Source organism: Carettochelys insculpta, chromosome 14, assembly GCF_033958435.1.
Source record: "Carettochelys insculpta isolate YL-2023 chromosome 14, ASM3395843v1, whole genome shotgun sequence".
In the NCBI taxonomy this organism is placed as follows: domain Eukaryota; kingdom Metazoa; phylum Chordata; order Testudines; family Carettochelyidae; genus Carettochelys; species Carettochelys insculpta.
This window is the reverse complement of record NC_134150.1, coordinates 34,723,533-34,736,560: the sequence shown is the minus strand read 5'-3', so window position 1 is coordinate 34,736,560 and position 13,028 is coordinate 34,723,533. Positions and strand designations below refer to the sequence as shown.

Sequence of the window (13,028 nt, the reverse complement as noted above, 5' to 3'; positions counted from 1 at the left end):
GTTTTTATTAAGTACATACAGTGGGATTTAAGCAGTTATAAATAAAAACAGACAGAGCAAAGGAAGTTACTAAATGAAACTGTAAAGAAAATGCATTCCTGGGTCTAAATTCACTAAGAAACATCACAGGTTGATTCTTACCCTAAATTGATGTTCTCATGTCAGGTAAAAATCTTCAAATCAGAGCTGCTGTTTTGTTCCGATTTAGTTCAACAGCCTTACATAATTCTTTGTTTCCTCTTAGGGTGTGTCATGCAGTTTCCAAGCCAGGCTGAAGACAAAGAGCTGATAGCTTCCATTTGTTTAAATAGATGCCCCCCCAACCCCCCAGGGCAGAAATCTATTGTTTGGCCAACCCCCCAACCATTGAATAACAGCAGATCAAAATGGAACCCAATACCAGTTGTTATGATCCTTCAAGCACCAACCATCTTCTAGCCTTACAGGACAAGCACAGCTGTTTACAAGCCATTACGTTGATCACCCAGTCATAAGGGCTCCAGGGCACATGAGTAATGGCTCTCATCAGCAAATTTAAAACTGTAATCAGACTCACACTTCATATTTCTAACTTCATTCAGAAAAATTACGCATCAAAAGGATATACAGATTAGCAGATTGTAATGTTAAAATTCATAGGTTACATGAGGTATTTTGTCCAAAGCATTTCTGAGTTATGTATATTTACATTCATAAGCCAATTTCATAAAGCATGGGGGGAACTCTCACATGTTCCAGAAACTTTTTAAACATGAAGGCTGTGGCCACACTTGGTGGCCAAACCTTTAAAATGGCCATGCAAATGGCCATTTCAAAGATTACTAATGAGGTGCTTAATTGAATATTCAGCGTCTCATTATCATTAGGACGCTTCCAGCCAGGGCACTTCGAAAGTGCTGCTTTCAAACATGCATGACTTGGCACAGCTACACAGGGGTCCTTTTCGAAAGGACCCTACACATTTTGAAATCCCCTTATTCCTCTCAGCAGAGGGGAATAAGGGGATTTCGAAATGCACAGGGTCCTTTCAAAAAGGACGCCTGTGTAGCTGTGCCAAGCTGCGCGTGTTCAAAAGCAGCACGTTCGAAGTGCCCTGGCTGGAAGCATCCTAATGATAATGAGGCACTGAATATTCAGTTCAGCGCCTCATTAGTAATCTTTGAAATGGTCATTTGCATGGCCATTTCGAAGTTTTGGACAAGTGTGGCCACAGCCTAACAGTAACACTGAAACTAGTGGTACTGTTAGGTGTGTAAAGATTAAGATCAATAAGTATGTGCTTTAAATATATTGCTAATAAACAATGCATCTAATTTTAATTTGCATTTCTTATTTAAGAGTCTGATCCTGCAGTGTGCTGAGTGCCTCCTGGTACTTGTTGTACTCACAATAAAGTAGATAGAAGAGTGAACATCTCCAAAGTTTGGGCCCTAACTAGCTAACAAAGGTTCTAAAGATACAGCAAATTCTTTTGAACTCTGCACACTTCAAAAAGAAAAATCCTTTTCAAAGCATGACATCTTTTCTGCGAGAGAGGAAGTGGAAGGAAGAATAGAACACAATATTTCTATGGAGCCCTAGTGCTCTTCCAGCAGAAATTTTCAATTATATAACACGGTGAATTGTGTTTTCTCTCCCCTAACTACTTAGCACAAATTTTTGAGATTTTTTGGCCACTGCAATGAACTTGACCGTGAGATGCGGAAATGCCTAAAGAAGGAGGTAAGGTACTCTCTCAAAGTATCTTAAAGTGTAACTGAAATACTTAGTTTTATTAGCATGGATAGGAACAGTGCAGTTGCCACTTTAATTTAGTGTACAATATGTAAGTATAGTTTTTCATGCGCAGACCTCTGTGAGTGCAAATAAGAGACCAGATTGGGCCTCATCTGTGCAAGAATGTACAATCAAAATCATCTCAGCAGCAGGCCCCAATCCTGAAAATGAAATGTTGTGGACAGACCTCCTGAGTTTATGTAGAAAAACTGCTGAAGCCAGCAGAATGCCGTAAGGGCACAGGTGTCCATGTTTGTGGATCCAGTTGCAAAACGGCATCCTAATTTTTTTGATACTTTTCCAGTTAAATTTTTACTGTGATATTATATAAAGCACTACTTAAAATAACTGTTGAGTTAATTTTAGAGTATTACTCAGTCTTCCATAAAATTGAATCAGTAATTATCTTTTTCCTTTCTTGCTACCCTGCTTTGGCCTAGCAGACCAGCTAAATAGTCCAGAAGTACGTTACGTACTTTTCGATTCACAAATAATTCTGTGTATCACCCAGAAGGATCTCTTTCTTAACACTTGTTTGGCAACTGCACTGTTAGCTTGCTTGCTTTGTAAGTGTTTTTAAGCTTAGCGGTGTATTTGTCCCTCTTCAGCAGAAATGTTAATGCAGCTCTAATGCACATAAAAACAGAACTCACTATGACATTAAGTTAAAAAGAAAGAGCGCCTCTTCTGTTAAAACATTTGTGGTTTTTTAAAAATCAATTATAGGATTCTTTTCTAGAGAGCCAAAAATAGGCAGATGTGTAATACAGGTTGAACCTCTCTAATCTGGAACTCTCATCTGGCAACATCTGTAATTCGACATGTTTTTTGTTAGCTGGGCAAACAATTAATCATGGTTGTGGCCAAGTTTCTTGTGGCCCCATAGAGTTTGTTTCCAGTCACCAGTCCTGGCTCTCAGTGTTCTGTGAAGATATTTAGCTGTAATTTACCCCAAATGTTTTCTAAGAGCCCGATAAGCAGTGGTAGTGTTAGTAATGTAACCTCCTGTGGTCCAGCAGATTCTCTCTTCTGGCACCAGTCAAGTCCTGAGAGTGCTGGATGAGAGAGGTTGAATCCGTACCTTTCTTTTCCCTTACATATCTCTAAGAAAATAAAACGCTTCTCAACAGAAAATGATTAACATTCCACATATTATATAAAAAAGTCGAAGAAAGCAAATTGCCTTGGTATTTGCTTTTCACGAAATACCTATTTGTGCCGTATATAACAGGAAACAGTAATGACCAAGTTCTGTCTGAGCACTACTTCACAAAAGTTATTGGCTTCTGCGAACTATTCACTGAGCTGCAGAACTGGGCCTTATGCATTTCTTTATAGATATAACATTTCTACTCAGGACTCTGTTACAATACTGTACTGCAGACAAAAAATAAAAATGAGAAAAAAAATTAATCATATTGGAACACCAACTCTCCTGTAGATAGGGCTTCTCAAGCATTTCTGTTTAAAGGATGAGTCTAAGTGCTCCAAAATATGCTTGGCTTGCCGTGAAACTTGTCATATCTCATGGAGGTGCAGGGTAGGGTTGAGATCCAAATTTAGGGATTTTTTTTAACTAATTTAGTCTTTCTATTTGGTTCTTTTGTACTTGTTTATAACATTCATTATTAAAAGCTATTTGACTTTCTCTTAACGTTTGTTATGTGGTGTTGTAACGTATGGATTTTCATATGGTCCTTTCAGTGGAACTTACAAGTTGGCTAAATTTGTAGGCCCAGTTGTCACAACAGGCTTCACTTTGGCCTTTACACTTGTAATATCATGCCTGGAGGGGAGAGTATTGGTATACAGTAAAATGCCAAGTTACTTGCGGGTTGCATTCCTTGCAGCTCCCACGTAACTGAAATTCTCATAAGTTGGGGGAGGGGGCTGAGGGGCTTTCCCCCCATCCCTCTTCTCCCAGCAGCAGCGTCCCCCTGGCTTCCCATAAATGGGGGAAGCCATGCTCCCCCCCAGTTCCAGCCCACCTGCTTCCCCCCAGCAGGATTGTGACTTTAATACTTATGTCAAAATCATGTAAAGCAGGGGTTTATGGTAGTCAGAATTTGTGGGTGTCAAATGATAAAATGCAGAATTGTGCATACACAGAGCTGTATATGCTAAGTTAATGGCCATGTTCTGAAAATGTGGCTTTGAAAAGCCAGATACTGAACAGCCAGAATTGCTCGCCCTACATTTTCAATCCTTGGGAAAGCCCCTTTGTTTGTGTGCAGGCTTTAACTATAGTACAAGCTCAGTGAAATAAAAACTACACATGGATTTTTCACAACCCTGAGCAACATTACTACAACTACTACAATGAGTTTAAGAAATAAAAAATTGACTATTAGTACTTCCTAATTTAGGTATTGGTAGTCAGTGCAGATCTGCTTTTAAAATGTTTATCTCTAAACCGGTCACACATAGACATACAGTTTTATGCTGTAAGCAGTAAACAATTTGCTGCACTTTGAAAGTTACAGAAGCTTTGCAGATGCAGGCAATTGCTTAACACAGACTGCATATTTCAAAGTTGAATGTGAAAATAAAAATAATTTGGGGCCACTGGTAGAACATAGATGGAGAAGACAGGTTAAATTATCCAAGCTGCTATTCATGCTAAAGTTCCCAAAAGTGTATTTGTGAGTATTTTGTCTAGTGTAGTTTTAAATCCCTCAAGTGAAAGGGTCTTCCTTGGTGGACTATTGCATGGGTGAGTCTTTGTCTGTTGGGGCCATTTTTAGAAATACATGGGCTGAATAAGGGAACGTTTTCTTTGTTCACTTTCTGATATGCTCCTTTAGTCGTTCTTATGAGTGCCAGTCCCCCGTACTACCCTTCTTGGTGTTCAGGTGTTTCAGCTATTCAGAGAACAATCACTTCTGTTGGTTTTACAACTATTCTAAAACATTCTGCTTTGATTTATGAAGAAAATTATGTCTAATGCCTCTCCACTCCTGCCCCACTCCCTACTATTTTGATTTTTGCTGCTCTTTCCTGAAATGTATTGAATCTTTGTACACTAGGGTTCCCATAAGTGTATACAGTGTTCTAGATGTTGTACTTACTTGTACCATATTATTAGACAAGTCTGGGGTTTATTTAAATGTGCATAAATATCCTGGAAGAAAATAAATTTGAGAATGTTATGTGCAGGATATAAGTTTCTGTCTGAGCTTGCTGAGCTCTTGCCAGTTCTGGCATTAGTCACCAAAATTGTCTGTGTTGCGGTCATCCAAGACACTGAAGATGGTCAAATCTGTTGTGCATTTGTTCCAGACTGCATGAACTTCAGGGGGTGTTCTAGTTGGTTTCTGTTTCAGCTGAGATCAGCAGTTACACTCAAGAAATCATTTTTTGGGATTGGATACATTCATGCATCTGGTCGTGATCACTGGATACTTCAAGCTGAAAACAAGACTTCCTGTGTCATTGTAGGGTGGTTCTGTTAACGTGGTGTGTCCTGGCAGCTGGCTCCTGTTAATATCCAGAATACTGTGAGGGAATGTGTTGCTCAGACATTGGGCTTCTAAAGGGACATTATAACTAAGCTGGGTAGAATTAGAAGGTGTTTTTTTGAATAACTGACAGATAATAGCGTTTTTCTAGTCTATTTAAATGTTCACAGTTGCAGGAAATGTGTGAGGTAGAGAGATGTCAAACAGTAGCTATTTAATGACGGTGTAGTTTGAGATTCAAAGAGTTAAAGCTTTATAACAAAACATGAATTGTCAACATCGCATGTTCAGAGACCCAAGGAAGTATCTTTAAATCACACTAAGCACTCCAACTGTGTTTGTTACCGTGTCTATCTGTAAATTGCAGTTATCGGTGAAAATATTTTTCATCAACCTGCGTGTGTATAGTGAAATCAATGTTTTCTGACAATTACAAGTAAAAATCTAATTCTTCCAAGCCTTATTTATAACCATCATCTGTCTGACAAAATATGCCAGCAGGAGCATAAAGCTGTCTATCTCTTTGGCTGGGAAATACAGATATATATGGATCACAGATACTTAAGTAACAAAGAGGGCAATTTCATGGTCCAGGATGGCTTTATTACTTTCTGGATTTACATCTTACCATTAGGGAGAAATTGTCTGGAGCAGTACGTTGGCATGGTGCTTACATGCTGGCACCACTATGCTCATGACAGTTCAAGAAATTGCAAGAAATGGAGGGCTATTTGCAAACTTGCATGGCAAGTTAGCATGGCTGCACCAGATTTTGCTGTTGGCGGGTGGGGGGGTGAGGTACCAGCAGTACAGAGGCCATATGGATGTGCCTCTACTGGCTAATTCCCGCCCCCCCCAGTTGCCAGTCCCTTTTGCCTGAAGAGGACACAAGGGGGAGTTAGCCGGCAGAGGCACGTCCACATGAACACTGTGCTGCTGACAGCGAAATCTTGCGTGGCTATGCTAATTTGCCATGTGAGTTTGCAAATAATCCTCCACTTGCAGTTTCTTGAATTGTCATTAGCATAGGGCTGTTGGCAGTGGCGCTGTGCTAAAGGGCCGTGTAGAGATGGCCACAGTATCTTGGGGATCCTGATATAGCTATGTTTCTCATTGTGAGATAGCTGGGTAGATAAATTTGCCCCATAGGTATGGTATGCATGCTGTGTTCTTACTAGAATTGTTTTTCAGTTTTACTAGTTGCTTCAGTCTGAGAAAAGTGCTCTTTATTATGAAATAGACCCTTGTTAATTTTAAAGTAAACTGAGTCAATAAAAACATGAATTAACGACACATTGTTTGCATTGACAACCTTTTAAAGCAAAAATACGTGTTTCCTTCCCAGGTAATAAGCCTGTGTTTCATTTTATATTCAGTGTCGCAACTTATCTATTATTCATTTATTTCTTTGTCTTCCAGTACCAAGAGAACCGAGCCAAGAGCCAGGCACATGCGAAAGAGATGCGGCAGAAGCTCATTAAAGCTTCAGAACACTCTGAGAGCTGAGCTGTGTTGCAGATGGACAGCAGTACATCATATGGACATTTGTCTAAAAGCTGAAGGAAAATGTTTTCATGTTTTGTCTCCATACACTTGGCTATAAAAAGCTATGTACTGAACTGATGTTTGTAATAAAAATGGCTGAAGTTTGCACTTATTGCTGATAAGATACTTTAAATATTTGGCCAGAGATTTAATGGAATATATCTGATGTTTCTAGGGTTGCCATAGTGTAAACAATGCTTATATTTGAGAGGGAAACAGGGTTAAATAAAAACAAAATAAGCGCGTTCTGTTGTTGAGCCCCTGTGATAAGTTATAAGCTGGAACCTGTGAGAAAAATAAACTGGCTACACCAATCTTAACTTGAGGTTTCATCTTTTTTAAATATTGCTCATTACAGTATGCCTCTCCAGTGATTGTTCTCTACTTTATAATTTGTTTTATTTTTTAATCTCAGCGTTCTGAACTCTGGGTAACTGCATGGAAGTAGCAAATGTATATATATTGATCGCTTTAGCAGGGCAATGGACATGATATAGCTAGACTGCCCAGAAAAGGTCTGGACAGTGCATAACACACATGGTGGGGTGAAATCCAGGACTGGGAAGGTGTTGGGCTCTCCCTGAAAGTGATAACTAATACTGAGGGAAGCTGGAGTGTGATCAATATGTAGCTGGCAAGCCACAGCTATACACAGTTGCTCAGGGTGTGACCTGTGAGAAGATAGGCTGCTTAGAGATAAAATTGTATATCAATCTTGGTTCCTAATATGGGCTGTAGAAGCCTTGGCCCATGTGAAAATATAACTTTATATGATCCTACAATTTCATTTACTTTAATTTCTTACACTCAGCATGCATGGAATCAAAACAATGTCGTCTTTCTCCAGACAATCCTTGTAATTCTGCATGCAGGATAGTGCACAATTGGAATGAATATTTAGGCCCATTGACTGAACCAGATTCAAGTAAATTAGGTGACACTTTTTTTTTTTTTTTTTTAAGTGTACATAAAATACATAGCGTTATTTGGAGCACATTCTTGGAATGATGAAAGCAATGTTAAAAAATATTGAAATACGCAGCTGGAAAGTTAGAAATTATAGATATTAAAGTTGTTAATCTTAGTAATTTATGTATTTTCAGATGTTATCTATAGACTTAGGTAGACCTTTATGCCACATTAATGAAATGCCTTCAGTAGCCTACCATTATTAAATGCTGGCACCTCTGCATTTTAAAAGGACATTTGACAAATACATATGATGTAGACTGGTGTGAAATTCATTGTTCATTCAAAGTACCATGGAATACATAGAATAGATGGGGTTGATGGAGAAAATGAGAGAGCAAAATCTGACCTACTCTAAGTGTTCCTTTTCATTTAAAAAACAAAGCCAACCCAAGCAATTTAGCACTGCTATTTAAATGAAGTGGGTTATCTGTCTGGACAGTTAATGGATTTCAGAATTGTAAATCTAAATTATGCACTTCATTTTATTGATTTCCACTGGAAACAAGATGCATATCAATTATTTCTGGCAGTTTTTCACATTGGAATTGCTGATTATTTGTAACTAATATGGAGCATTTCACCTGCAAGTTGCATTTAAAATCTTATTCGGGGCACTAATAATAAATTATCAGGTAGCTCTTTGCTCTGTCGAGTTCTCATGAGACAAGCACTCCCATCAAAAGCTGCTAGCCATCAAGTTCTTAGAAAAACATGACTGTTCATGAGGACTGAACTATTGCCTCACTACTTCGGGGGTTTACCCCGATCAGGTGTTCAATGAACAGAGCAGGGAATGTTGCTCATCTGAACCACTTGTGTGGCAAGTGGACTGCTAAGCCAGCACCTTAAAGGGTCCATAAATTTGCATTGATCCCCAAAAACCAATCATGTCACTGTGAATCAAAATTACAGTTGATTGAAAAAAGACTTCAGTACACTGGAGGCTGAAGACTGCCCTTGCTTTAAAATTATTTTCTGCAAAAGTCAACAATATTTCTAGGGCTTCAAAGTCTGACGTAGAGCTGTGGCCCAAACTGGCAGGATAGTGTTGTCGTTTTTAAATCCAGAGATCAAACATACTATATTTCAAAGACATAACTGTGCAGAAGGATCTTGTGGAAGATTCATTACCTAGGAAAGATCACACTGATGGCTTTACAAAATTTGTTCCCAGTACAATACTTAAGCACTTATAATCTGATAGCTTGTTTTTTGACTCAGGGAAAAGAAGCTTACTACCCCGTGAGAAGCTGGGTATATTTCATAGGGGCTGACATAATACAGTCACTAACAAAGCAATAATACCATGAAATATTTCTTGTTTATGAAACTGAATAAAAGCTGCTCAGTATTTCTTCCCCCAAAACAATCAGTTCCAGCATAACAGTAATATGCTGAAAGATCAGAAGTGTGCTTTTGGTGGTATAAAATTGGTAGTTTAACTGTTTGTCTCATACTTTCAGGGATTAAAGTTAGAAGGCATTATTGCATGTGTATAAAAACATGAAAACTAGGTTTGACCTTCACTAGTGACAACATGGGGCAAGATTTTTCTGTTGTGATTAAATATGTAAAATGCAGAACTAATTGCTGCTTTAGACTCATCCTGATGCGGTTTATTTTCCACGTTTTGAACAACAAAGCTCTTTTGTTTCCATTACATAGTTATTTCCTTTCAAATTGGTGTTTTGAAATGCAATCCTTAAATGGGAATTGGAATACTTTCCGAACGCAACTTGTCAGATAGTACGTTGCCACTTGCAAATGATTCTCTCTGTACCCTCAGATGTTCATCTCTTTGTTTCAAAGACTGCGAAGAAGAACATTGCATCTGATTTAGAACTTTAATATACTGATGGAGGCTTTATAATCATACTGCTGTACTCTTTTATTGTAATGAAATCTGCTAGAAATACGCTTTTTGACCCAAAAAAATTATCCTTCCAGAGGAGTAGTTATTCAGCAGACAAGTCCTATCTGCTGAATTGCAACGTGCTAGATGTCTATACTCTAAAATATAGCTCTTTCAATAGTGTGGATTACACTTGCTTGTACCATTTAAATGTCAAAAATAGTTTTGTTGAGAGAGCAAATACCTTGTCTAAAACAATTTCTCCCCCACCCCTGCCCAGACACGCACACACTGTGACTATAGACAGGCTTTGATTGACACAACTTAACTAAAAACATTTAGTGTCACAGTGACTGATCACCTAAGGTAGGTATATAATCTTATTTTATTACATGTCCTTCTAGCTAGTGTCTGAAGTAATTGACAGCAATATCTATGATGTGCCATGAAAGAAGATGAAGCAGGAAGAATTGTTATACACTGTACTAGAAATAACATCCCAGGCATACTGACTCTCTCACAGCAGTGTACCTTTCCTTTCAGTACTCTTCAGTGGTGTCATGAGTCTTTTTTTGGACATTTATTACTGCTGAAGCATTTCCACTTAGTTGAAACGTTAAGTGTACTGATACAAATTGGAAGCTACATGCACTTTCCCAGCAACTGCATTCACCTGAGGCTTGTATGGGTAGTGCTAAGCCTATTTTAAAGAAGTTTTGAGCTGCAAACCTTCAAGCCTGCTGTTTATTAATTATTTATCCAACAGATCCTAACATTGCATCATTACATGGACATCACTGACCACAATCTGAACAATGGGCCCGGCACTTGAAAGCAGATGCCAAGCTGCCCACCTCAGACAACATTACACGTGCCACATCTAGACAGTTGTAACACAAAAACTTACTGAAACAGCCCTAAAATGTAGTTTGAGCCATCACCAGTGTGGTTGTCTCATTATTCGCTTCTGTACATCCAATGTCCAAAAGCAAAATTTGCATCATTCATGGCTTAAAGTGCCTGGGAAATGCAGTTAACTGAGTTTCAGGATAGGTAATAGAAGTTGCAAAAAGCTACCCTGCAGGGTTGTTTCAGACCAGTCAGATCTGCATTACCCTACAACCCACCACTGAGCCCACCTGCCTTGTGTAATCTCCTCCTTGGTCCTGCTGGGCTGGCTGCTTTTGTCCTACCCTGCCCAGACCATGTTTTCTCAGTGGCTGAAACTGTATTGAAGAGCTATGTGACTGCGGTCAGACTGGATCCAGCCAAGGGTAGCCTGTCCCGGTCTCAAGCACAGGGGGCAGCAGTGGCAGCTCTTTGAATCCAATAGTAGCCGGTCTGTAGTTTACCCAGGCAACACAGGAGCAGCCCTGTCTCCCAGTCTGTCAGCTTCTGTAAGGTGTCACAAGACAAAAATTATGTTGGGGATGGACTGAATTGGTTAGGAAAGTGGAGGTGTAGAATGACTGAAGAGTGAAAGGTGATGAGTCCAGGTCCAGCCCTTTTCAGCAAACCAGGCACTGCAAATCACTTTTGGAAACCTTGGCAGCTGCTCTGGTAGCTGGGAAGAAGAAGCTTTCATTGAGTTCCTAAGCCCCAGCCAGAAGGGTATTTTAGGAGGCATGAATTGCTCAGGAGACACCTCCCTGCCCACCCCAGTGCCAAGAGAAGGAGGGAGAGGCTAAGAACAGATCTTCTTTAGAGCCACCTAAAATGTACATCTCTGTTTTGCCTGGAGACCTCAGGGGAGGTCTAAACAGTGATCGTGATGAACTTGCAACTCAGGGATCACAAATGGGTCTAAGGGTGTCATGCCCAATCTCTTTCTTTCAATTGATGGCTGCAGTGGGAGGCCTGAAACCTATTCCTTGTTTTAGCTTGTGGTTAGGTAGAAAAGGCTGAAAATCAAGCTTGTACATTCTAACGGTCTTTAGTGGCACAGGTGAATTCCTTTCAGCAGAGGTGTTTGAATATTTAAATACAGATGTTGCCCCTGTATGTAATCCTTTGCTGTTTGAAAATCTTGGAAGTCTGTTCTTGAAACATTGTGTTTTTTATAGTTTTCTTAAATAAAATTCTTGATTGAGATTAATAATTGATGCCCAAATCCATTTATAAAATCCAACTTTGTTTTTTACCTCCTTGTCTTCTGTAGTCTACTTGGTAGTCCCAGTAACACTGTTAGAATAAACAATTTAGTTAGGCATTGTTATCCTCTGCTCTTGTCCTGTAGCTGTGTTGGTTTACAATAACTAGCAGAATGGTTCTATGATCCACGGCTTGGAGTTCCTAAGTGCTACCACCCTGCAAATAGTACTACTGTTGCGAAACAACCCTAAATTTGGAAATGCTTCTTTCCTTTATGTTGGACATGGATAAACCTAACCTCTGTTTCTTTTTAATTTTGTTATAATGAACTGGTGTCGTATGACAATAGAAGGGTATTTTGGAAATAGTAGTTCAAGTGCTTGTTCATGTCAGTTCTAGTCAGGTGTATGTGCACAGCCGCTGAAAGATTTTTCCTCTAGTAGCGTGGGAGGGTGGGGTCCAGGCACCCACTGGAGTGGCACTTTCATGGCACTCAGTATAGTCTATCATTATCTGTCTATCATTATAACAAAATTAAAAAGAAACAGAGGTTAGGTTTATCCTTGTCCAACATAAAGGAAAGAAGCATTTCCAAATTTAGGGTTGTTTCTCAACAGTAGTATTATTTGCAGGGTGATAACACTTAGGAACTCCAAGCCGTGGATCATAGAACCATTCTGTAGTTATTGTAAACCAACACAGCTACAGGACAAGAGCAGAGGATAACAATGCCCAACTGAATAGTTTATTGCCAATCTCCCTTCCCCGCTACCCGAGTTTGTTCTTGTTGCCTGTGACATCTGGAACTTCCTGGTAGTCTTGTTGTCAGGTGTGCATTTGACAGCCAGTATATAGTTATGCATTAGTTTTAGTTAGTAGTCACATAGGGTTAGTTCTGAAGTTTCCTTTGCAGGCGTTCCCCTCCAGTGCTATCTCAGCATTGTGGTATGCTCTGGTCTCCATACTTCAAAACCTGTGAAATCTGTAGCAAGTGTATGCCCAGATTCAGTCCTTTCACTTTGTGTTTCAAGTGTTTCAGAGAGACCCAATCAAAGGGTCTCTGATGGATCTGAAGGGCTTTCATCACAGGACATAGAGAGAGGAATCAGCTCCTGAATTTCCTACTGATGGAAACTGCACTCTGCTCCCATGCCCTGTGACGAGTACCTCCCCTTCAGCATGAACTACAGCACCAGCAGCATGGAGATTAGTGATGAGTAAAAACAAGATTCTCTGCACTTTTGTGGCTCATGCACAGCAAGCAGGCAGACACTGGTGTCAGTTGCAAGCGCTGCAGAAGAGGCGGCCAAAGAGGGTCCTTCTCCCCTCAGCTA

The 13,028-nt window shown here is 39.6% G+C and overlaps 1 protein-coding gene across 1 annotated transcript in view; it reads left to right on the top strand.

Annotated features, from left to right (window-relative positions):
- CMC2 (C-X9-C motif containing 2) overlaps positions 1-7,099 on the top strand; it is a 41,718-nt gene extending 34,619 nt beyond the window's left edge. Inside the window, exons 3-4 of the mRNA XM_075008777.1 lie at positions 1,651-1,722; positions 6,654-7,099. Coding sequence (XP_074864878.1) covers positions 1,651-1,722; positions 6,654-6,740 — 159 coding nt within the window. The 3' untranslated portion in view covers positions 6,741-7,099. The remainder of the gene's footprint in view (positions 1-1,650; positions 1,723-6,653) is intronic.
- The last annotated feature ends 5,929 nt before the right edge of the window (positions 7,100-13,028 follow it).